This window comes from Solea senegalensis, linkage group LG15 (assembly GCF_019176455.1).
Source record: "Solea senegalensis isolate Sse05_10M linkage group LG15, IFAPA_SoseM_1, whole genome shotgun sequence".
Taxonomy (NCBI): domain Eukaryota; kingdom Metazoa; phylum Chordata; class Actinopteri; order Pleuronectiformes; family Soleidae; genus Solea; species Solea senegalensis.
In genome coordinates this window covers 3,901,405-3,928,787 of record NC_058035.1, presented here as the reverse complement: position 1 = coordinate 3,928,787, position 27,383 = coordinate 3,901,405, and the positions used below count along the sequence as shown (strand labels likewise).

General features: G+C 42.2%; 1 protein-coding gene across 2 annotated transcripts; it reads right to left on the bottom strand.

Moving 5' to 3' along the window:
- Nucleotides 1-588: 588 nt before the first annotated feature.
- Nucleotides 589-27,383, bottom strand: insyn2ab (inhibitory synaptic factor 2Ab). Of its 2 annotated transcripts, XM_044045181.1 has the most exons (5): nucleotides 27,300-27,383; nucleotides 26,923-27,085; nucleotides 17,384-18,551; nucleotides 11,249-11,320; nucleotides 589-782 (listed from the first exon to the last, which is right to left on the bottom strand). In XM_044045181.1, exons 3-5 carry the CDS (start codon nucleotides 18,544-18,546, stop codon nucleotides 596-598), a joined length of 1,422 nt encoding a protein of 473 aa, XP_043901116.1. In that variant the 5' UTR covers nucleotides 18,547-18,551; nucleotides 26,923-27,085; nucleotides 27,300-27,383; the 3' UTR covers nucleotides 589-595. The 2 variants fall into 2 exon arrangements, with proteins under 2 accessions (XP_043901116.1, XP_043901117.1); XM_044045182.1 differs by lacking the exon at nucleotides 26,923-27,085.

Here is a 27,383-nt window from a genome sequence, read left to right as displayed (position 1 = left end):
CGTTTATTTTAAAACTGCAAACACGTTTCCCATATTTTCTGGATGCGTTCTAATAGAGCGATTGAGAAATAATTACACGGAAAGGCCATGATATCACGATTAAAACAACAAATCTAATGAAGTCTGTTTATTTATGTTATGTTTGTGTATGCGTCTGAACACAGTGTAAGGCCGGGTACAAGTGCAGCTGCTTGTTTTCTTGTTTCGGGAACTGTAGAAACCAACGCACAGTGTTTTCAGTTTAATTAGCAGCAACCATTTTTAATGCCAAATGCTGCTTATATATATATATATGTTTACATATACTCCATTTAAATAACTTACATCTTTAAAAAAATACATAATATCTGCTCACCTAGGCTTTTGCAGGTGTGTATGGACGCTCTCCGGCATACATGCCAGAAAAAGGTTTAAAATGTTCAGTTTTTTTCGTGTCCCCCTCCAGCTGACTTGACGTGCAGTCTCAACTCAATGGAACTGGTTTTCCGTCGCCTCGCGAGTCGATTCCTCCCTCTGAATATTTCTTTATCCGTCTTTGAGAGCAACAGGGATTCGAACGTGCCCACAACAAAGGCCATTTCTCCGAAGCTCATGTTCATAGGAACCAGAGTTTCCAGCGTGCATGCTTTTTGGACTCTGACTTGGACTTGCGTTTGGGAGTGGACGTGAACACTTCGTTAGAGTAAGGCAGAGCAGCAGGACATTGTTGGCTGTCCAGGGGGCAGAGTCTCTTCATCAGAGCCTGCAGCTTGTCCTCCTGCTGCTTGAAGTCCAGCTCAACACTGCAACACAGGGCATAAAAAAAAAAGGTAAGAATATTATCTGCTTAGAGTTGTGAGATTCTTTTGAACAACAGCCAAAGGTTTTTAAAGTTTGTGTTTTTTTTTTAACTTATTTTTCATACTTTACTTCAGATAGAAAGTGGGAAATGAACAGTTCAAATGCCCTGACAGGCAACACTTTATCTTGTGGCACACATTCATATTTCAGAGACTCTGTGTATAATAGACTTTGTGTATAATTCCATTGCATCATCTCACTGTTTTTTAAGTAGTCATACAGCTTTTCCTGCATGGTGAAGATAATATTTGTATTTTTAGAACAACTGCTTAAATATGGGTTACCCCCTGACATTAGATGTCAGTGTAATCCCGGGCTGTTTTTTCTTTTTTTCCTTTTTATGTGATTTTGTTCTGGTAACTTAGTTGATCTCTCTCTCTCTGATTAAATCTCTCAGGCGTGCGAGATGCGTGGGGCTAAATCCCATCCAAATGAAACTATACTGAAAGGCCAAGCAGACCTTGATTTACTGTCTGTGTTCAAGCCTGAGAAAAATGCCCCATTATAAACCGTCTCCTTTCACTTTATTGCTATTGATTTGTAGCACTCTCTTAATGTATTTATGCCTGGTGTGTGCACATCATTGTGCAGAAGACGTTGTAGACAAATTACAATCCTGAGCAAATGTAAGCTGAAAATAAATGTAATTTCTTGTTGCTTATCATTATTAATTTAATACCATTCATTTATTACCTTTTCTACTATGAATACTTGACTTGAACACACTATAAATAATCTATAACCCGACGCATCGTGATGGAAAGTGATGTGCGAGATGCAAAAGGAGTTCTAGGAGACTCTTTTGGCCAAGTCGGAGTTTTCGCTTGTCATTCGGTTCATTCAGTGCGTCGCTATTTAAATGGCAAACGCAAGAAACTGGAGACGCGAACAACCCTCTGCTGCCGGTGGGTCCGGCTGAGTGTAAAAACAGAAGAGAACAGAATAAAGAATAATAATAATAAAAAAAAGAGCTGAAAAGGGGAAAAAAAAAAAGAATGTGCAAGTCAGGTTTTTGGAGATTGGTTTAGGGTTAAGACTGCACAGGATAAGGAATGGCACTATTTAACCTGCTCATAACTGATGAGGAAGATGAGGAGCACTGAAACAAGCGTGAAGATACTGCACCATTGTCTTAAGACCAGATACCAATGTGCTAAACCACACCTCATTTCAGGACCAACACGCCCACTATGTACCAACACAACAAGGACACGGGGCATGGAAAGGACAACTGAGTTGGATGGAAATGACACTTGTGTGTCAGATAGAGCGCAGTGAATACTACGACCTGCAGGAGAAGGAGCTCTGAAGACCCGAATAAAAGCTGCGCCTGCGGACGAGGAGAGGACTTCTTTGACCTTGACATGTCAGATGTCATCTCTTCCCAGACAAATAGATGATAGAGGAGCTGCTTTGATGGGCAGTGTAATTAGCTCGCTGAATGATACGCCATACTCAAAGTGACATAATGAAGTCTGGGAACTGTCCTCACCCTTGAGATAAGTGTCAGTTAGGAGCACGGCTCTATTAAAGATTGCAGCAGAAACCCCCGCGCTGTATGGCGCTTTGCTCCTCTTATAGTTCCTCATGCATTCATTCATTCATTCATTCGTTATATGAGGGTCACGGAGTGCACCCTGGAAAGTCGCACAATTCTGAATAACCTCCGCATGTTTTTTGGACTGTGGGAGGAAACCGGTGAACCAGGAGGAAAACGAACCTGAGTCTTTTTGCTGTGAGGCATCACTGCTAGCCACTAGTCCACTGTGTGAGTTTTGCAATAGTCTCCTCTGAATGCTGAAGCCTGTATCTCAGCAGAAGTGCTGATTCTCGCTTTACACCTGCTCTTATTCACATTATAAAGTATTTCATTTCCTTTTTTTTTAATCTCAATTTGTACCTTTTGTTTTCAGTTCAAATCTCTGTGCGTCTCTGCCGCTGAAATAATGTTGACTTAACAGAAAGCCGAGCAGAACCACGGCGGCAGCACAGAGAAACACAGAATAGCCTCAGCAATTATTGAGCAATTAATCACTTGGCAGATCACTGCAGCTACTGTGCACGCTGTGGGCAAACGCCTCGGTAGGAAGCCAAAGGCAGCACTGCACAATGCGGGTGGCACTGTGGAGTAGGTGCTTCAGTGAACAAAAGCCTGTATATGTGATATCATCGCTGCACAAAAACAGATTGAAGGGGATGGAGACAGGGGCTTTTTCTAGGGCATTAAGCAAAGCAGATTAATCATCTTTTTTTAGCGAGGCAGTGTGAGGAGCTGTCGCTGTGATCAGCGGCGAGGCCGTTTGTTTGTCGGCAGTCGTGGTGCGCTGAGCAACATTCAATGATTGTAGCTCCGGGGGGGAGGGGGTTGTTGCCGCTGTGAGGTGCCTTTTTAGCGCGGAGTAAACTCCATTCATTCAGCAGCACGTACAGTACCTGCCCCGCTACTGTTCTTGCAACGGTGAACTCTGAAAGCCGAATCCAGACGGAGCAACGGTTCAGGGTCTTTATTTCAGGCGTCGGTACACAGAGATCAGTCCAAAACTGGCAGCAGTATCCAAATCAGCAAAGTCCAAACACAAGCACGGTGTAAGCTCAGTCGCTAGGGAATCCAGAAAATAACCCTGGAAACTCTCACACGAGGGCAAAGACGATCAGGCACTGAAGGAGGGGAAGACCGAGACTGTGACTCTGTGACAATGAGACACAGGTGCAACACATTAGGGCGGGGCCAGTAAATCACACAGGAGGGAAACTTGACAGGAAGTGGATCAGACATGAGTACCACTGTATTGTTCTTTTCTTTTTTAATCTTATTTTATTATACATTTTTTTTTATTTATTTTTTTTATTCCTATTCTTATTTTTATTCTATTTTCTTTTTGAGCTGTGGTGAATGTGTGTTTCCCCCCTGGGGGAGGAATAAAGTCAATTCAATTCAATTCAATTCAATTCAAAATAAAACAGGAACCAATGAATGAATAGAGAAACAAATAACATAAATTAAAGGGCAGAACAGGACATGACTGTTCTCTGTTTCTGCTGCTACTGGCACCTTTCAGCGTAAAGTCATCCCTCCTCCCATGATTTTCCCTTCAAAGTGTCCACTTGAGGCCTGACATGGTGCAACATCCGAACGACATGATGGGCCGAAGTCGACAAAACCACCAGAGAGTGACAGTTACTTCCTCTACTGACGGGCAACAGTCGAAGCATGAACTTCCCAAAGGTTATGCTAATCATATCCACAATTTCTTCCCCTGTCATGTATGTCAGATACAAAAGCCATTCCTGTTGTCTATCACATGGTTTGCTGCTTCACACACACACACACACGAGGAGTCAAATGCAACCTCATTAATGAGAACAAAACAGAAAGGACAGTCTTGACAACTGCTCACCAAAAACAACCTCGGCTCCCACATCAGTGTGGGACACGAGCGCTAATTAGCTCCTTGCATCTTATTACATTCATTTCCCCAAACTTAACTCTTTTTTTTTTTTTATCATTGTTAGCTCCAAATTGGAACTGCTGCATTTAATACTTTACATCAAACGCCGCCTTAAATGCTTTGATCCGAGCATGTTTGAGACCACAGTGGTAGGCCGTGTGTAATTTGCAACTGATGCTTTTGTAAATCTTGTTTCAAGTAGAGATGCGCTGTAGGTTTAAAGCAGCGGTGGGCAGGGCTGCGAGGGAAAAGTAGCTGATTGTTGGCTTTAATTTGCAGGTTGTTAAAATGCTAATGTGTTGGGGGGGGCTCATGGCTCTCTTCCCTGAGCTCTTATTATCAAATGAGCGTGGACAGAAAGACTTTTTTGTTTTCCAGATGACTCGAGGCACCCGCTCCATCTGTGAGACTCTCTGCTGATGTTGACACGTGTTTAATTGTGTCCGTTCTCTGACTCTCCTTTTAGGGTTTTTTTGCAGCATAAGTAGCTGTTGCCAGTGCTGGAGCAAAAAATCTGTATGTAAAGTAAAGTTGCCCTCTTTCTTTCTATGGGTGATTTCCAACTCTCAATAACGTCCCGTTATTAGTCCAAGCCTGCTGCAAAGGGACAGAATTAGCAAATGCTGAAAACAGATCCTAGATGTGTCGTCGTCTCCTTTACATTATACTGTTTAATAATGTAATTACTGATCAATAATGCAGCACTTGTCAGACAAACTTATATTATATTCCTTTATATGATTGTTTCACCAAAAATATTGACAAAAAGGAAGATGCAATACTTTATATCTTTGCCATAATCGCTTAATTAATCAATCGTTTGGTCAATAAAATGTCAGAAAATGGCGATTGGTGTTCCCACGGGGAGTAAAGTAACCAAAACATATTCACATTTAAGACGCAGGGAAATCAGAGAGAGTGTGTTTCCCATGCAGCTCTATAACACAAACCGATAAACCTTAAATTGAATGAATTTCTATTTTCAATTTGTGCAAAACGGATGACAAACCGTGAGGGGGTCTCGTGGACTGAATCATTGTAGCCCTTGGCCTAATTTATCGACCATATAGATTCAGCCTTTCTCCCCCTCCATTTGTATTCTCCCTATGTATGCCCTGTTTGTTGCAGTGATGTATGAGATGCTGCAGTGTGCTGTGGAGACTGTCAGGGTGCAGCTGAAGTCTGGATAAAACCCACAGATTGACTACCTGAGTGCAGTAGCTGCTTCGGTCACAAATTTATTGTACATGGAGAAGCAGGGGATGGGGGCAGGGGGCGTCTGTCTCTGGGGATGCTAATCTTGGTTACAGTTAACTAGGGTCAGTAGTCCGTTGGTACCAATTTGGATTGTTTTAACTTCCCTCTTTGTCCTTCCAAGTGAGGCGTCAGCAAGGTTATTTGCTCTTTTTGCCCTGTCAGCATATTGACTTAGCCGATAAATAGATGTTTTATATAGAAAACAAGGCTGGCGATGAGATCATACAGCTGTTTAAGTAATGACGCTGTTTTAATGCCATAGTAAACAGTACATCCAAAATAAGTAGCCGATCTATAAAAAGCAGGGATAAAGATTAAAGAAAAAGGCGTAAACACAATTCCGTCTTCGTCAGGTTTGTTGCTGCTTCGTTTCGCAGAAGAATACTAAACGCTTCTATTTGCAGACTTTAAGATATTTATGACAACTGCTTTGGCACAGATAGGGCAGTGATAGATAACCGCCTTCCTCGCCAACTGCAGCTCCTCTCCATCTAATGACAGGCGGAAAAAAACCGCTCCGGTCGAAGCGAAACAAAAAAAGAAAAAAACAGCAACTATTTACTGATGCAGAGCAGAGATGAAATGGTAATCTTCCACTTGATGATTTTGCCTCAGGACGATCTTTTCTCCTTGTGAACCAACTTTTCAGCCAAGTTGCTTCACACAGGGTTGGCACACTTTGTCTCATCTAACTATGATTAGGAAAATGAAGGGAAAAAATTATATATATATATATATATATATACATATATATATATATATATACATATGTATATACATATATACATATATATGTATATATGTAAATACACATATATATATATATACATATATATATAAATACATATATATATATATATATATATATACATATATATATGTAAATACACATATATATGTATATATATATACTCATGCATGCACACACATACATAAATAGAGTGTATATATATATACTCATGCATGCACACACATACATAAATAGAGTATATATATATATATATATATATATATATATATATATATATATATATATATATCTATATACTTTTCTCGAGTGTACAGTAGACTTCTTGAGTCAGGCTCACAAATTGCCTGACTGTTAAGTCTATAATGTTCACCTCTCAGTTCACTTCGATGCCAGTGTACGCCATCACTCCAATTATCTGACATAATTAAGCCGTTGTCACAGTGGTCAAAAGTACATGAAACGGGGCAACGCCGCTCACAGCCTCGCTGCCGTTGGTCTCGTTCTTCATATCTCCTACACAACCAGTTTAAACCATTACCTTGAAAGCAACACTTACAGTAATGACTGAACCTATGAAAACAAATCACTGGGAAGTCCTTTCAGATCAATACCGACACACACACACACACACACACACACACAGGTTTGTGCAGTATTCAAAGTGAGGACTCTCATATGCATTCCCTAGCCCCTTACCCCAACCTGAACCATCACAACTAACTAAATGTTGCGTCCAACCCTAACCACAATTCAACTCTTAACCATTAACTTAACCAACGTGAGGTTTGGCCTCATTTGAACCAGGTTTATGGTCTCCATGACGACTACTGGTCCTGACAAGGTCAGTGTTTATGCCAGAAAAGGTTCGTAAGAGGTAGCAAATACAGGTCCACACACACACACACACAGTGCAGTAAAACAGGCGCTGGTTAGAGTGTGTACATGCTGTTGTGAATCAAATAGTCTAATTCTGAGACTCCACCTAACAGGAAGGTCCTGAATTATGAAGTATTGAGTGTTGTTGCATGGAATGCCCCGCAGCATTTCAGGTCAGGTTTATTATCATCTTCACCGTGGACGTTGTGCGTTCGTCTATGTGTGTGTGTGTGTGTGTGTGTTCGTGTGATAAGCAGGATTAAACAAAACATATGAGAACCAATTTGCACAAATGCGTTGACCTATTGATGGGATTGGAAAACATTCATTTGTCTACTGTGCAACTTGAATTATATCATGAATTTTAGAAGAGCCCGTGAAGAGTGCATTGCCGGAACTGATGGCGCAGATAGAAAAAAAAGAAAAGTGTGAATAAATTATTTACAGCTGTAATATAAAAGAGAAAAGCTAACCTCTGCAGTGTTAGTGAAGCAAACGGCTTATAGTTCGCAGATATTCGTGTCTACTTTAACAATCTTTTCACAATCATATCCTGTATTTCTGAAATTTGATCAACGCTATTGTCAAAATCATACTTATTAACGATTGCTTGATTCGGGGGAACGCTCTGTGTTTTCAATTTTCATATCAAATAAGAAAAAAATAATCAGACTGCGCAGCAATAATCCACCTCATAGCTTATTGATTTTCCTTTGTTAGCCAGTCACCTTCTCTCCTCTCTCATTTCTCCACACAAAGACACTGAAACTCTGCCAAACATTACATTTTTAAACGTGCCACACACTTTCAGAACCTGCGTTCATGCTCTGCTCGCCTTTGCCAAAAACACTGCAGGTCTCGTCGAGTGAAAATGGAAGACAGAGAATCCTTTTGTCAAACAAATGTTCTAATTCCTTCAAAGATATTCAGATTCCCCGCCTGCTGCTAACTGATCAAACACAAACAGGGAAACATCATTAAATAATTACTTTGGGAATGAAGTAAGTAATTTATTCTATCTAATTGTTCGCCATTTTGATAGTCAATCAGTTTGGAGTGTTTTGATAATAATAATAATAATAATTAAAACAAGCTCTCAGATGAAATACTTACATTTTGTGGGCAAAACAAATCATTTTGACAAACATTTTTCAAGACTTGTTTGACATTTTACAACAACTTTACAAACAACTGATGACAAAATTAAGTCCCACTTATTAAGATTAGTCACGCGAGGTTGATCGTCCCACATGGGACGGGTCATCATAGCACGGCTGCACGAGACTGCACACACACACACACACACACACATACACACACACAAGTGGCGAGCAAAGCAGTTCTTTTCGGTGAAACTGAATCATTAGAATCAGAAAGAATCAAAAAGATGAGTCCCTGCATGACCAGAGCACAGACTGAACTGAAATACGGCTGAACGGGTCTGCATTTTTACTCGGTCTTGTCTCGGTCTCGGACAAAGCGGACTCGGGATTTTATTTCAAGACCAGTCAAGACCACAACTGTGGGGATATCAATAAATTGCCTGTGCATTTTTGGATTAACTTGTTAATATCATTAGTGTGATTTTGCATAAATCACATTGCTAATTGAAATTTTTGTCACCGTTAACGGCTGTCAGCCCTCCCGCCCCCTTTCACACGCCCCCCCCACAAAAGTGTATGACAGGAGAAGAGGCCGTGAGAAGATGTCAGCCAACTCATCTATAACAAAATTTGGTTACATGAACCACAAAGACTTTTTGTCCATAAATAAGAAAACACAGCGCAACGTGTAAATTCTGCAAAGCGACGCTAACGGTCTTGGTCTTGTCTCGGTCTCGACCCCCTCAAAGTCTTGGTCTTGTCTTGGTCTCGATACATTGTGGTCTTGGTCTCGACTTGGTCTCGGTTTAGGTGGTCTTGATAACAACACTACCCGACTCCTCTGTTAAATATTGAGATTTTAGACGTTTTCCTTTGCTAAATGTTGGAGATTAACGCACATTTTCACGATTTTTGCCTGATCTACAGTTTGATTTCAGTTTGATTCTTGTGTCAGACGTCGCGCTCATGACACTCAGCTCCGCTTGGAACCGCATGAGGTACCAAAAACGCCATTCGACACCTATGGCGTAGAACCAGAAGTACTTCCACACACCACTCGATGTCATGGCTGTCCATTCAGAAGAGAATGGTTTCACTTGTTACCTGCATTTTCACAACAAAACGACACAAGAGAGCATTCAAAGTGCATCTAAGACAAAACTGCGCCTCTAATGGCGACCGCAGTAACTCACTCAGACAGTCTGATGAGCTTCTTGGCTGCATATTTTAAACTTAAATCGATTTTCCACGCATGGGATGACGGTCTTTGTACCGGCTCCTTCTGCAGACACCGGCTGTAGAACGTCTCTGCATCGCTGGCTCACAGCTTCCCGCACATAGTCAGGCTGGCTTATTGAAAACCGGGAGGAGACAATGCATATCATCAATTCTCATTTCCCTTTGCACGGGTCCACTGCAGATGAAAAGGAATCAAAAAAAAAGAAAGAAAGAAAAGAAGGGTTTTGCCCAAAGGACGCATTGTTTGATATGTCACGAGTCCCCGATGGTATCGAGACCCCTTTGTTCTTGCGATACCACGACAATGACGACGTCACACACTGCGCTGCTCGTTTTCCTCATTAAGTTTAAACTTAATGAGTAACACCTGCATCGACAGTTGATCATAAGCATAATCAAGGTGCTCCCACTGACACGGTTGGGGAGTGGCTGGACATGAATTTAGATGCCAGAGAACATCCCAGCGAGAGCGAGCCACGACGTAGACGGGAGGTGGTCAATGAGGTATGATAGTCATTGAGATGCACCAGAGAGTACATTTAATTAAAGGTGATGGAACACTGGGAGGGACGCAGTCGGACGAGTTTCTCCCCCAATAGCACCTTTTTAATTAGAGACACTTGTGGAGTGAGAGAACTTTCATTTTACACCATAATTGCTCTTATTTTATTTGCTGATTAGTTGCTAAAATCAACATAGTCAACAAGACACTTGCCCAGATTTAGACAATTAAGTCATTTGAGTTCTGAAAGTGTTTTTAACCCCTGTGTAGAAAAACCCTCGGCGACACGGAAATGAAGTTTATTCCTATAATTGAAACATCCTATTATCCAGGAAAATTGTGAAATTGGTAACTTAAATTAGTTTTGATGAAATAAGACAAATGAAATGTCAGCCCTTGTCTCTAAAAGAAAATAAAGCATTATTGGAGGCGGTTAATGTTAATTTATTGTTTTGATTGTCTCTGTTGATGGTTTTAAGCTCATGTGACAGCAAGTGACAGATCTCCAAACAACATTCTGTTTCCTGTTTTTTTTTAAAGAACAAGGTAACAGCAGAGGAGGCTGTGGATTTGAAGTGACAAATGACACCGGGTCACAGCTAGATTGGATTTCCCACCTGCTTCGGAGGCATTTTTCAGTGTCCAACGTATGACATCACTTGTGTCTGTCTCCGTGACAATACAGTGGTTTAAAAACTGAAAAGTCACACAAATGACTGCGGAGAGGGCACAGAAATAACCTCGCATTTCATGTGATTCGCCCTCAGAAACCCAGCAATGTAAACAATCAGTGAAACACTTTTTTTTTACTAATTTCCAGAGATAAATGTGTTATTCGATCATCAGAGAGTGGATCTGAGATACACGTCTCATTGCCACGACAACAGAGGAAGTTGGGAATGTAAAAAAACAACAAAAATGACTAAAATCACTTCCTTCAAAGAAAACGAAAGCCCTACACTGCTCTTTACTGTGTTTCTGTCGAGTTTTACGAGTAAAAGACTTGAAATAGAATGTGAATTAAACAAACAGCAGCATCATGATGATTTTAAAACCTTTAACCTTTTCATTTTTTTTATGATATTCTGATTCTTCTTCTCTGAAATCATATTCCACAATTCTTTCGACAAATCAGTGTATACATGCATAAGAAACCTCTCATAAGCATCAGTTTCCCTTTAAGAAAACAACATCGATGACACACTGACAGTGGAAAAGAAAGGGGCCCCACCTGTAAATGATGCACGCGCTGTTTCGACAAGTGTCACAATTTGCTGTGTCTTGTCCCGTTCGGTAGGTGAGCCTGTGAAAAGAGAGATGAGAAGATTTGTGTTGTGTTCTAGCACCTGTGGGCATCACATATCAGCAACGATTCGCTCGGCGTGTTGCGTTTTCACCCCGTGTTGTTTATCCCTAACAGTTGAAAATGCAGCAGAGGCTCCTTATACCGTGTTTCCCTCAGATTTTAGCGAATGCAGTGTGTAGAAGATGTAGTAAAAACATCTGTATTCTACAGGCAAAAGGATGTAAAAAAACAAACAAAAGGATCCACCGTTTTTGCAGATTTCACAGACATCCCCTTCACCTATTGTGCTGCAGTATGTGCTGCACTTTATCATCCATTTTTCTCCATATGGGAACTTCAGTTACAAAACTGACATTATCTATTATTGATCAAGACCTGGAACTAGCAATGAAGACCATTAACTTCTCAAGAAAGTGTTTACTGACATGCTAAATCAAGAGAGAAGTTCATCTTCACATACGCTGCCATTCAAGCAGAATTCTTTTTTTTTTTTGCCACCAGTGGAGTCGCCTCTTGGTGATTAAATGCTACTTCACTTATACTTATTTTTAATTTCAGTGTGATTCGCCTCAGAGATGGCCGTGCATACAAATGAATACACAATAAACAAAGGCATAACACATCATGGCGTTAGGAAAGTTGATTTAAAACAATTCCACTCATAAGAACTGTCACTGAGTACAGAACAATTGAATCGTGCAGATTTGTTTTGCTGTGGTGACTGCACAGTGGTCAGTCTGTCCAGAAGGAAGGACAGACGTACACTTGACAGCCACAAACTGTTCCCCGTGCAGCATCACGGTTTAAAAGTCAAAGGACGTCCACAGAGGACAAACTGTTTTAGTCCTGACTGACAGAGGCTCATGTGGGGGAAGCGCAATTTTCAAAACATCAAACACACTGCGACATTTGTTTGGGCTCGCGGTCGATGACGCGCCTCGTTTTGAGTTTCTTCACTTCACAAGCGTGCGTGTATTGATATTCAGGCTACAGAACTGTATGTGTCACTGCATGCAGCAGCAGCAGCAGCAGCAGCAGCAGGCTGCAGTGGCACGGGGATGAGGGGGGAGGGGCTGGGTTATATCGCTGCACATGTAATTGCTTGCTGTTGCCGTAGCCCCCTTCGCCCTGATGGATGACATGTGGTGGGGGTTGGACCTCAGCTTTCACAGTGACATGAGAGGTGACCTCACTGGCGGAGACAGTGTGGATCGAAAATGCTGACGGGAGCTCAAAGTCAACAAGTTCATCCGTCCTGCCCTCTCCTCAAATGAAGTCTCACGGAACAGCTGTGAGCAAGGACAATAACTCACTACGGTCCACACTAGTGCTTCACTTTCCTGTTGCCTGGCTTGTGCTGTACATCCCCGCAATTTAATCCAATCACATTACCTTAATCTGGTTTTTTTCCCCCTGCATTTTACTTAATATAAAAAAAGACAACTTGTCTTTCATATGAAGGGTAAAATAAAGTGGCTCTTGTGTGATATATATATATATATATATATATATATATATATATATATATATATAAACACATTCTATGCTTTACCTTTGCTTTATCTTTCTATGCTTGTGCATTTTTCATCCTTAAAGCTGCAGTACGTAACTTTTGTTGATTATTGTTATTATTCTGCCTCTGGTCGTCGGGGACAGAAATAATGTTAAAAATAAACTTTTTTTGTGTGTTTTTTTTACCAGTATAATTCACTTATCGAACATTTTTGCGTTTTCAGTCATGCATTAACGCGTTCGCAGCCATCTTGCTTTACTAGTGCAATGTTGTCGTTTCCTCCATGGACAGTATGTTGACATAAAATGAATCACTTCCTGTGTTCAGAGCGGGATAGTCACCATGTGATATGAGATCCAAACACGGCTAGACTGACAAAATATGGGGAGAATCATGATTCTGTATCATGTCGGACGCATTACAGCTTTAATCATGATACTAATTTCTTATACATATATACATAAGTAGGTATGCAGGCATGTGATTTCTTCTTTCTCCTCATCCTCATCATTATTATGGTCTGTTGTTGCTATGTTGAATAACACAACATTCGTGTGTTGGACTGATAACCAGTGAACAAAAGCCACAGTCCGGGTCCAGGTCACTTCGTCCCCCATGTGGGGTCCTGTGTCTATTCCGGGCTTTTCTACATCTTACACAGGACACAGCGCGGAAATGAAAAGAGCAGCTTTGAGATTAACATTTACAGTTGGCTATTAATAAGTAAAGATCTTATCTGCATCTAATTGTGTCAGTGGAATAATATTATGTCAAAATTAACATGACTCGGAGCTGATACGCATCACGCACAGAGAGAGGGGGATATTCGAGGGAATGCAAAAAGTATTCAGGTCTACTGCTCCCTCGATCGGAAGTTTGTGTTACTTGGTTCGACCCAACAGATCAAGGCTGCAGTGGACCACAGTATCAGTGCTCTTTGAGGAAAACACACTGTTTTACTCAATGGACTCTGGTGCAGACAAAAGTGAATGGTGTACGGGGAGACACAAACTTCAGCTTCCTGCTGGAAAAGAGCCGCCTTAAGGCAAGGTAAAGTGGTAAACAATAAAGCATCCACTTTAGCTGGCTGATTTAATTAGGTAAGCATTTTGTTAAAAGGCTAAAATGTGTTTTTATTTTTATTTTTTCTCTCGGTTGTCTCAGGTCATAGCTTTGTTTTTGCTGAGCTCACGGACGCACTGAAAACAAGCAGAGCGCAGTCACCTCTGTGTAACACACTGACTTTGTTTTAAAGGTCCAGTGCGTGCTCTTTGAAAGTCCTTACTGGCATTAGTCGAGTATTCTACACGAGACAAAAGAATGTGGTACAGGGAGGCCACCGTAGTAACTTAATGAGCTTTGGAAATGAAAGCCTGCCCCACACTAGAGGATTTTCAAATCTGACTTGACTTTAAAAACGTGGGAGGACCACAGACACAAACGATTTACTGTTTTAATCCCGGGAAAGCACAGACGCAGGACCACACGCTTGGTGCTTAATCGCTCAATTTCAGGGAGGAGATTCCAGGGATTTGGGATCTCACAGAAACCCACGTGATTTAACGTGATTTCAGAACATGAACAGACTTGGACTCTTGGCGTTGTCAGTTAATTGGTTTTTGTGTGTGCGATCAAATATCATAACATCTTTAATACTTTGATCTGAAATCGACATTAAAATCGCGTCTGTTAACCCCAGATAATCTGGCCCAGATCAGCCTGAAATCGGAAGACACCCGCTATTGTTGGAAGGGTCGGATCGGGCTTAAGGGAAGAGTCCTCTCCTTGTTGTAATCTGCTCTCTCGCCATTAGATGTCACTAATGCATACACAGTGGACCTTTAAATACTACCACACAGAAGCCCACTTCACAAAGGGACGTGAAACAGTTAACAGGCAAACGTGGCAGTTCCCGTTTCTGCGCAGCGTCATCGATTCCAACATTTTGTGTGACTGCATCAAACTGAAGAAGATGTGAAACAGATTACGGGGAAATCAATTATTTCCTGTTTGCAGGGGAACAGGTTTCATTTTTCTGTATCTGGTGCACAGCGACACACACACACACACACACACACACACACACACGGGGAGAGAAAGTAAAATCCCCCCCCAAACTGAGAAGTAGAAGTAATACTGTTATTTTGAATGTCAATAGTGAAGTGAGTAAAACACTGGTGAATTGTGTTTGTTCCCCAGTCAGCTGGATCAACGGATAATAATGTGTCATGTGTGTGCGTGTGTGTGTGTGTGTGTGTGTGTGCTACTGCTACAGACAAATCAGAGCATGGGGGAGGTTTTATTTTCCTTTCGGTTCGTCTGAAAGCGTCGCTTTACAGGAAACTATCTGACTTGTTTATGCGGACGCGACGATGGGAGGCAGGTTTTGTGTCCTGTAACTTCTCTAATGGCATTGAAAGAAAACAACGCAGTGGAGGAGCGGGTTTCTGTTGTTTCTGTTGAGATGAAAGCATAGGTGTTATGAAGCTGCACTAATTGGGCGTCTAAAAGCAAAGTTCCCCCGGAAACAAAACTGCGCTACGTTGTAGGCTTAGATACAAGTGCATTCTGAGAATTGCATTACTGTGAGAGTCTGACAGTGTTTTTAGGACTTAATGAAGCATAGTAATACTCTTTTCCTTCAAAGGTGCATCTCTAATAAAATATGAAATATGAAACTTGTTCTGAGATTAAAGTAGAAAGAGAAACAGCAGTGAGATGTATTTCTTTTAACTGAAAAGGGAAATACCCCATTACACAATGTTAGTTGATTATCGTATAAAGTTTTATTCAGTCACAGCTTTATGAACCTATGACTTTTCCTCTATTTCCAACAGCAAGTGAAAGTTTTTCTTAAGTGAGTTACATGAGAGCGTACACGAGTCTTGTAATTAAGGTCTAATAATTCTCCATCGGTTGCAATTAATAACGATTATTCGATTCATCTGTTCTAATCTTCGACTCTTTTTACAATCGATTCATCGGTTTGAGTGTTTTGATCAAAATAATCGTGAGTTGCAGCCCTACAATGAAACATCCACAGCGTGGTTAGAGTTTCCATCATTATTATTATCTATGACGTTGGACACAGCGTAATCTGCACGCAGTGACATGAAATCGTTTTAATTCTGAATTAGCTGGTGCAGTCAACATTGCGTAAGGTGGAAAAAAAAAGATGTATATTCAAAAGTACAAGAGGTTTCCGCTACAGTGACACTGCAAGAGTTCACAATGACTCTGAGACGACTCGAAATAAGCAGGAAATGGATTGAGGAAAGTGATTAAAACCCTTCATAGTCAATATCCATAAGGAAAATGTGTAACCTTTTTGGACGCCGACTCTGCAAATGGCATTTTGCTTTGGTTTGATGCAGTTGTGAAGAGTGCAGTCCCCCGTGTATTATGTCATGTGAAGTATATGAACTAAGAAGAACACATTAACACAACTAATGTTTAATACTTAAACATATTAAAGATTTACATTAATAAGTAAACATGAGACAAGAGGGTCTCTTGAACACATGACAAGTCAGACCATACGTTGTACAATAGGCATCCTGTATAGGACAAGAAGCTTGAGGGTCTGTCTTGGATATGGTTAGTTAGGAAATATAGATGTCTCTTGTTTGATTAAATGGTGATATTGTCCAAGGTAAAGATCATGGGACAGTATGGCATATCTGGACCCAACTTGTTTTCCAAGTTGTTGTATTATGGAAACAGGAGAAAGGCGGGGGTCGAAACATGTGATGCCTGCAAGTAGGAAGGCTAGAGAATCTATATAATGTTAGTTTTGCTTTTCTGAGGCAGAATTGTTCGGAGATTCGGCAGGAGCACATTCTCCCAAGCTGCTGTGGCGGCTTGGTTCTGACGCCTGACTTGTAACTAAATAAAATCCCTTTGTTTTCAGTACAAGTCCTGTGTCAGTGAGGTCTTTTCCTGCATCATCAACTCATCACCTATCGTTCAGAAGAAGAAGGAAGCCTGACAAAAACGACACATGCAAACACCGAAGACGACTCTTCCACACATTCGCTCAGCTGAGAGCATGCAGCATACGCAGGCATGTTGAAGTGGAGACAAGTGGTCAACATCGTATTCAATTCAATATAGACTATAAATGATTTAAAAAAAAATGCACCCAAAATGTGAAAAAGCCAGGTGAGAAGAGCCTATAGGACCCTCGAGTAGTTCCACACTCTTAATCTACATGAATATTTGAGTTCAGGTCATGCGGCCGCTGAGCTTTGCCGGGGTGTCACCCCCCCCCTCCCCTGGTTTATATTGATCTCACACACTGTGCCTCTCCAGAATCCAGCGGACTGAAATACATCAAAGCGACTCAGGAACTTAAATCAATGAATATCACTTCATAGAAATCTGATGAGGCAATAAAAGGTCAGCAGTCAGACAGTGATGCAGAATGAAACACACGTTATGTGAAAGAATAACGCATCACTGTTTGCTATAACAGTTAACACGTGTATAATGCATGTGTGGTTGCGTGCACAGAGAGAGGCCTGTGTTGGAACTCTCGCGGTACTCACCCCTCTCTCTGTGCTTCACCCTTCTCCAGCTCCTGTATAACTCCAAGCAGGACCTTGATAGTTTCCTGGCTGGAGCTGATGAGGTTCTCCATGGCCTGCAGCTGTGCTTTGATATCCTTGTCTCCAGATAAGGACGTTATCTGCGGACTGCTCCCCATACCTGGGGCTCGCGTGTCTCCTGGAAGAAAGCCCTCATCGCCCCAAGCTGTTTGCTGGAGTTTAGAGGAGGCTGACGCGTGCCTTGTCCGATGCTGCCCTCGCGACTGCACAGCACATTTGGCACTGTGGGGAAGTGTCTGTGACTGCAGCTCGTTTGACTGGGAGCCCTTTTTCCGTTTACAGCTAACAGAGGGACTTCCTAAAGACTCCACTTTTGTCAAAGTGTTCCACGCAACAGGGCCCGAGCCCTTGGACTTGTCCGCTAAAAACTCCGTGTCAGCCAGCTGTCTCTTTGAGGACGTGCCAACGTCCGTGTTCTCTCTGGATAACACTTTGTGTTTGCTCCTTGTCCCGCACCCCTGGTACTCTTGTTCACTTTTGGAAGGAGGGCTGCTAAGATGGCTCTCCTCCGAGAAGTGTGACTCCGGGCACGAGGGTCCATCTAAACAGTTGGCGCTGGAGAGCAAATCCTCGGTATCGCTGCTGTCATCGGTGTGGTGAAGCAATGCTTTGGTCTGCCCCACAATCTTACCCTTGCACGCAGACGACTCCCCGATAAGTTGTCCGTCCTCGCCCTCCGTCTTTATGTCGCTCAAAAACCCGTTGTTTTGTCCTTTGTAGTCTTCCACCAAAGCTGTATGCTTAAACGTATGTCCCTTTTTCCTCTCAAACGGAAAAGTCTTGTACCTCTTCGTAAGATCCGGTGAGGTCTGGACCCCAGTGCTCTTGGTCACATTTGGAATAGAGCGCCTGGCCGGCATGGTCATGTATTTTCGGTGCGTCACTTTACAGGAAATGGATCTGGAGTGTCTTCCCTGGTACTCATTCTGAGCATCGCAGATATCTTTGAAACGCACTTGTAAGGCCTTGTTTCTCTTCTTCACCTCGCGCTTGCCGGATTCTGGTCCAGACTGGGTATCGAGGCTGTGCGACGGGCCTGTGTCTGAATCGGAGTCATCTGAGTTTGAGAGAACAACGCATTTGACGTCCTCTTTGCTCACCATATTTCCTGAAAAAGATGAAAGATAAGAGACTCAGAGGCTGCTTTCTGCTCTGTTATGATGACCCCAATTCAATCTCTCCTTCTGGGAGCGTAACTTTAGATTCTAGCAACACGCCAGATCACACAGATCAAACAAGTTCAAGCGCAGTAGGGTTAGGCTTTATCAATACATGTAGTACAAATGTGACAAGGATAAAACATCAAAACACACAAATGATTTCAATTTAGACATGTTTGGAAACTGTTATATGCCGCACACACGTCATTAATTCTGTTGTTTCTCTCTTTGACACGGCAGCTTCTAAATACTGTAATAACTAGGAGCCGTGGCTGCCGTTGCCACAGAGAGAAAGCATGAATCAGTTATATCGAGTTCAAAATGCTTCGCCGATGCCAGTGAGAACAAAACTCGGTGCCATAGCTGCGGAATTATTCAAATTCAAAAAACAAATTCCCCAAATGTGAAATACTGAAGAAGTTTAACCTGTGGATTCTGGTCACAGCGTCGTCTCACTCGTACCGACGCCTGGAACAGAGTTTTAGGGGAAGTGAATGTACACAGGCTTCAACCTTTGGCATAAATCAAAGAATATTTCCATTGAATTTGATTCAACCAGGCTTTCTGTGGCTGAGACACAAAGCAGTGTTCATGTGTGATTTCCTTATTGTGTTTGCGCCATGCTTTCACTATGTGACTGTTTCCTCTATCAGTTAAAGGCCCATTGTATATAACTTAGGGCGCTTCTATTAGCAACAGTTAATACATTATTCAAAATGATGTTTTCATTAACGTAAGAGAACGGCTGTGATTTCATTACCTTAAAAATAAACCGTTTAATTACACCTCTTTCCATGGAGTTCCCCCATGTTTGTTCACTTGATTGCAATATGCAACCTTACCCCTAGATGCCACTAAATCCTACACGCTGACCATTTAATGACCTCAATTACGCGCCTCAAATTGGACACAGTTTTTGTATTAACACAAGGTGCCGAGGTGACAGATCGCTGCTTGACCTCATTAATCTCTCAACCATTGAATAATTGCTATTTATTATAATTGCTATTCATTAGAGTTACATATGTTAAGTGAGTGTGTTTAAAGAACATCTACTTGGACTTGAGTTATAGTTCTCAGTTCTACAGACCGCGTTTTGAATTCAACTTTGAGTGGTAAAGATAACTTTTCTTCCAGCTTTTCTTTTTATAAAATGCACCACTTGGCAGTCGTGTGAGTGTTTGGGGCTTAGCCGCTTCTGTGGCTTTCTCCCTTGGCTGATACCATATCTGGGATCTCCTTGTGGATCACCGCAAACTCTCTTTGGGAGAGTAACTGTAAATGAGTTTTCTGTAAACGTAACGTTCACTCGGAGTAATGGGGAATTTGCTGATGCCGAGCACAGGGGAGGCCCATTTACATTTATTCTACACATCATATTCAGCTGTTTGTTAAGGGGAAATATTCCATACTCATACACAAGGTTAATGTGACGACTCCATCATAACAACATCTGAACAGCTAAGCTCCTGTTCTCCATGCTGCACTGATACCCTCAGTTGCATTCAGGACCAGCCTTATGTTTACTGCGTCTGCACTCGTGATTATTTCCTCCTGTTGCTGTGTTTGCGTTTGCTTGATAGTATTTTCCTGACAATCTTTGCGAGTGTTTTGTTTCCGGAATGGCTGTAGTGTGGATATTTGTGTTGGCCCAGTAGGCGTTTACGATATAATATACTGTTCCCTCCGCGCTCTCGGCTCGGCGGCGGACAAAATGGCCACACGTGCAGCTGTATAGTCGCCACATAAAAGCTGATATTGAGCTTCTCCGTATGCATCCACCTGTGAGCTCCCGCTCTGAACTCCCCGGAGGAAATTTATTATCATCACAGACATCACGACAGGTCTTTGCCGCACTGAGTGGACTGACGAGGTCAGAGTATAGTACACCGAATATAAACTGTGGGAGCGGACGATAAATCAGTTCACGTGATTGAGCGGATGGGGCCACATGGTGGCACACTGGCTGGCTTTGTTGCCTCACAACAAGAAGGCCACCGGTTCGGATACTGAGTGAACAGACAGTGTCATTTTTCTCCCTTTTTTAAATAAATTTACAGTAACGTGGAAAAGGTTTGAGAAAAACAAGTTGAAACCAGTTGCAGTTGAGACTCAAAGTGTCAAGCCGTGTGCTTTAGGATGAGCTTCATGAAGCTTTCATGAATTTATTCATGCATTTGTCTAATTGATAACGCAACATGTTGACGCGTCTCATGCAAAGCATGACTTAGATTTAAGACTCACTTTAATTAGTCGTTAAATAGACATTGCTTGATTTATACTTTTACGTAATTATTCAGTCAAAATGACTCTCAGGGCTGTGTGTGTTTATTGATTCCCCGTGCGGGGGCTTTGAAATCAATGTCCATATAATCAAATTAGAAATATTGCATTTTCTGTCTCATCTGTGATGAAACACATTTCACAGCCAGTGCATGGGAAACATATAAAGCAGCGAAAGGAAATGAAATGATATCTGATGTGGGTGAAACCAAACACCAAGAAAGAGCTGGTTAATCAGTTTCATATGACAAGACATGGGTGTTATAAATAAACTCCAATGAATCATTTATTAACAGAAGGGGAGAAAAACACCCAGCAAACTACTCATAGTGTTGCTGTTCCTCTGAAAAGTAATCATGTTTTGTCATCCGGCGACAGTGGGAATCTGTCAGTGTGATTGTTGCGGTGGGAACATTTATGCTGACGTTTTGGTATTTCTTCACCGTAGTTACATGTCTGCAAAGACATGTGTAAAAGGAAAAAAAGCCATGTGCGGACTAATGATCTATAACTGATCTATATTTTATTTATATCAAACTATCTGAGTGTTTGAAAAGGACTCGGTGACAAACGCTACTGCAGCAGTAAAATAGAAAGCTTTTAACGATGGCACGATGTCTGCGTATGTCTGAAAGTGACAGCATTGTATGGCGTGTGTATGTGTACTTATTTGTGTACATATTCATTCTTTAGGACCTTTTCTGGCATATACACTGACCTTGTCAGGACCGGTAATCCTCATTTCTGAGGAACTGGTTAAGATTAGATTTGAATTGTGGAAGTCAAACACACCTTTACTCTCTAATTATTCTGTCTTACATCAAAGGACATTCCTTACTTTGTCCCTTACCAAATATAGACCTAAGTCTAACCCTGGAACAACTTTAAAAGCCACAGCTTTAAACCTCAAGCAGCCGTTTAAAAAAAAAGAAAAAGAAACCTGGCCAAAAATGTCCTCACACAGTAAAGTCTATAGGTTCTCACAAAGATTTTAGTGCACACACTCACACAGAAGCACAGCAGACAAGGACTAATGATAAAAAAGCACAAGGTTGTATTTCCCGGGACTGCAGCCATATGTCTCACCTTGCACACTGTCCAGTGTAACCTGACCCTCCGACCCAAACTGTTTAATGAAAGTGGAATATATTTAGAGGCAACTAATGGTGTGTTCACACCTAATGTTCAGTCACCTGAGACGGAGAACTTAGGCCGTTAGACAACATCCGTCCCCTGGGTTTGGACCGGGTTTTATCGGTAAATGCCACACTTTCTTTGATTGGTGCAGATGGACTTCATATCAGTGATGAAGTTAAATTGCAAGTGTGACAAGACCACTGCTTTCAAAGGGTAAAAAGTGCGGATGTCGGACTACATTCACACCAACCGGAATTAACTGCACCAAAAACCTCTCCAGGGTTTGGTTTAGTCAGGCTAAGGCTCAATTCCATCTCTCATTTTTACCCTTACAGGCCACACGGTTGGTGTAGTGGTTAGCACTCTTGCCTTTGCAGCAAGAAGACCCAGGTTCCTGACCCGGTCGGAATGAGGGCCTTTCTCCATAGTGTTTGCATGTTCTCCTTGTCTTAATTGACCATAGGTGTGAGTGTGAGAGTGGCTGGTTGATCGTCTCTATATGTGGCCCTGTGATGGACTGGTGACCTGTCCAGGGTGTGACCCCGCCTATTGCCCTATGTCAGCTGAGATTGGTACAGCTCCCCCCCGCGACCCTCATGTGGAGGATTAGAAGATGGATGAATGGATGGATGGATTTTTACCCTAGGCCCTTGGAACTGAGCTGTGGAACGGGCAGTGGTTCATTTGGGCGAAAATGGGACACCCTTTCGAGAACGTCGGCACATGTTTGTGACAGAGATTCAAATAAAAACAAATGCCGCTGTTAGCTGTTGTCACAAAACATAGCTATGCGACATAGTGAACTGCATTAGCTTTATCTCACGATCATCCATTGGAACAATCCAGATTGAAAGGGTTAATTGTACCATCCATCTACACATGAACATGGATAAGTGGATGGCTTTGAGCCTGGTGTAAATGTACCATCAGTATCATCTTCTTTTAGAATCAATGGGATAAGAGAAGCTGCATGCCAACAGTTTCCAATGTCTTCAGTCACTGCAGAGCATTCAGTGCCAGAGGAGAGGGAAAACAAAAACAAAACACCAAGCAATTAGCTCAATCTCATTATATGTGAACAATACGTGCTGTGTATGAATTTACACACAGTTGTTTTGGAATGTGGAGCGGCTGAATTGTATCGAGGTGGTGGTGGCGGCGGTGGAATGCGTTGTGAAACACAGCTCAGTATGCACTTTGATTTCAGCCTAAGTTGTTTGTCAGAAGCAGTTCCGCGGATAAAAGGAATTTGTTTGAGGCCGATTCACATGGGGTGATACTATTTCACAGTGAGGAATACCAATCTTGCACCACTGAAAAGGTAATCACATCTGCAGGAAATGTCTCCTCTATGCACGTGCAATTTCCTATCCAGTCATGTAATGCATATAAAGCGACTAAATGATAATTCACACAAAAGGGAATCAGGAGGAGCCGTTCGGCGATGTATTATTGGGAGTCAGATACAAACAAAGAGTGGGACTGAGAGGACAGACAGACAGAGAGAGAGAGACACTGATGTGACTCATATTCAGATAGTGGAGTGGAAATCTACTTTGCCTTGTTGTTTTCCGTCTTCATCTTCTCAGACCAGGCTATATCTCTGCTAATGACCTGAGGTCCTTCCCTGATTTGGCCTCAGCTATCCAAAAGGATTATGAATAATGCATTGACTCTAAAATTGCAAAAGTAATCCTCTGAAATCTCCTTATGTACCCTGGCAGACCACGTTGTCTGCTCCAATTGCCCTTCCGTTCTTCACACTAAAATGTCAAACGTGTGAAAGAAAAAGCGCGGGGGGGGAATATAAATAATAATAATAATGATAATAACACCACATTATTATGATTGATTGATTTAGATTACAATGTTGTGGAAACGTGCAACTGTTTGTAAAGAATGTTGATCTGTGCCACATCAGGTCTACAACACTGCTGACTCATGATTTATGCCAAAGCAGAGAGGAGGGGAGAGAGAGAGAGAGACGGAGGCAGAGAGGCACGGCGTTCGCTTTGATCGCCTTTCATCCTTGTCAGGCTGCATCAACGCAATAATTACTGAAGTGCATCTATAGGCTATTTGCATATAGTGTAACAGTCACTCTCATTAATGGCAAAGTAATGTTATCATTGTGGCCTCCTCCCCGAAACATAGCAACTGCCACTGCAGCACCATTACCGACTGGACGCATATCGCAAACGCAGCATGTTCTTCAGTGCCACAGCTTGTCACTCTCAATAATGTGTGCTACGACAACGGTTGTCCTGCAAGGTGCCGCCGCGTCCGCCTTCATTAGAACGGCATGGAAATGCTGAGCTCATCAGCTCACGTGTGTTCTACACACTACGAGAACAGTTTCCCTGCGACGTGTCCCCCCCACCCGCCCCCTTTCAGGACAAGAAATCCCTGTCACTATTGTGCATTGCATTACAATGGCATTGCACCAAGTATGACTTCATAACTACGAGGTAATATCAGCACAGCCTACTGCAGTGGATACCACGTTTTTCCTTTCAGGATTTCTACACGTCTATACATCGGGAACCTACTCTATATTGAATATTTTTAACTTTTTATAGCATAAACACAATAAAATGCAGTAAAAACCAACAGTCAACTGTGAAATTAAATATTCGCAACCACTACAATCAATACAATACAGATTATTCTCTGTGTGTATTGCAAAGTATTATTGTTTGCCTAAACACAAAGTTCCACTGTCATATGTGCATTTTAGGAGCACACCCGAGCAGTCTGGCTTTTAATGAGAGCACTGAGACTCCCTGAAGCTTCGCCATCAGCTCTTTTATTTATTTATTTAGTCAGTTATTCTATTTTTTTTTTTTTTTTTCCAGCCTTAAACTTGGTACTTCTGCTCTGTGATACAAGACTTCTGGCTTCCTCAGACAGGGAGAGGCTCCTTGCATTTACAGAGAGATAAACACTCAATGTGACCCTCAAAAGTTATGCAGTCTTCAAAAAAAAAAAAAAAATGAATTTAACGCTGAGTCATCTGTTTTACTTGTAGAAATTCCTACGCACTTACAATCAAAAGGACTCTGTGACTTCCTCCATGCAACTTTGGTGCCCCCAGTGAGGGTCAGCACCCCACCACCACACCCCCCCCACACCCATTCCCCCGTCATCTCAGTCCAATGTGAATACACTCATTTTTCTTCACAGCACTTTCTTGTGTGTTTATAAAAGTGTTATTTCTCAATTTCAGATCTGTCTTTGCACGGGGTAGGAATTTACATAAATAAATATGCTTTTATTGGCTTTTATTTTTACGATATCTGATCTAGTGATTTTGTCCAGTAGTGAGTGCAGTATAGTGTCATTCACAGATTATACTGGATTGTTTGTTTCTCTAACATCAAATCTGACCATTTTGACCAACACTGAGTATTAGATTGGTTCATCCCCAGTGTATAGTATAATATACTATTGTATTTTATAGTATAGTATGGATTTTGCAGTCTGTTGCTATAACCTTGGACTTGATGCACCATCATGCTCCATCTCCCAGCAACAATCTTCACAAGTCCCCTAGATCAAAGATTCTTTATTTCGTCCATCATCTTTGACTCAACTTTTGAAACAATCCCAGCTGTGAGACATCCATGGTCATGGTCATGTGCACACACACACACACACACACACACACACACACCTTCTACATCCAGTTGTCATCCTGAGCTATCTGTATCTAACCGGGCTACAGGCTACACCTGTGAAAGTTTGCTTTATGACATTGGCTTAAAAGATTTATCACTGAGCAGCAGTATTTTTTTTTTTTGTCACGGGGGAATAGGAGCAGGAGGTTTTAAAAAGGCTCCCATCCCTGTATCTCCCGGATGAGAGCACTGGCTGTGAAATGGATCCTTGGGAAGAGTTTAGACACGATGAAATGCAGAAGGCAAGTGCTCTCCTGATAGTGTGGCTCTCTTTTTGTAGGAAAACGAACATATGTGAAGGTAGATACTTTCCTTCATGAAACAGCCCCCGGTCTTACATCTGTCATGCACTTCTGTGATGACTACATTTAATTGCGCTGTGGGCCACACACATGTACACCCGGGGTGACGTGATGATTAACTCAAAGTGAAAGTGATGCCGAGATGAGCAAAAGCCACAGTGTCTTTGCAGCGTCAAGCTGCTACTCTGTCTGTTTCCTGCACATTTAGGTAGTCAAGGAATGACGTGTAGGAAACAGAGGGAGAGCGAGGGAGAGGCTGAGAGCACAAGTACAGCTCTGGATCTGTATGTGATGCGGTGTCCTACAGCTTCCCAGACCACATCATTAATCATGATCAGTCCCAAATTCACCCTTCATCAGATTGAGCCTTGTGGCGCGCATCACTCATTGCACACAGATGTCATGCCATGTCATCCACGCCACTTAATGGGGAAGGTGTTCTCCAATAAATGATCAGCCTCCTGACCTTCTATTGCAGTACAATATGCACGGGTCTATTAGTCAATAACGTGACTATCAAAGTACAGCAATCTCCATCATCATCGACTTATCATCTGATAAATGCTGCATGTCAGTCAAGGACCGCAAAGACACGCATTATGATACAGTGCCATAAATCCAAGTCGTGTCACATTAGCGTTTATCTTCATTTTTATTTCTGGGAAGAAATAAAAATGCAATCTGCAGAAATGCCGCCCCCTCCCCGAGTTATCCTTATCTGATGCACCAGGGATCACACACATGTGTGCAATACTTTAAGAGCATTTTCTCACAAGTCATGCATTCATCAGATCTTCACTCAAAGACTGAGGGAAAGACACACACACACACACAAAAGCCAGAGCAGATCAATCCCTTCAGTGCTATATGCAGTATGTGTGCAACTCCACAAAAAAGGGGTGTGGGAGTACAACTCTTACCTTGAGAAACAGACTAGAGGTGGAAAGGACGAGAAAGCACAGATCCCAGGTTGAGCCAGTGTTCATCCATGAAGTCAGTGCGTGCCGGGGAACCGTCCAGCCTCTGGAGCAGCTCTCACAGGCTGCGGGAGGACAGAGGGAGAGGCAGCCGGTGCAGTGACAGCTGGAGGAGTTGTGGCACATCCAGCAAAAGATTCAGGTTATGGGGATGAAAGAGGGGTGAAAAAAAAAAAAGCAGCAGACAGACATTGCCTTTCTATAAAAAACAACAACAAAAAGGGTTGATGATGACTGTCATCAGCCACCCTCCCGTCTCCCCCCATGCACCCCTCATTCAAGCATCACTGACACTCATTCCCTCTTGTCCCTGCACTCACCGGGAATGGGCACTCACACACACAGCGGAGATCTCCATCTCGCGGCGCTGCTGTTGCTGCAATCCCTGTGCATTCGTGATTGAG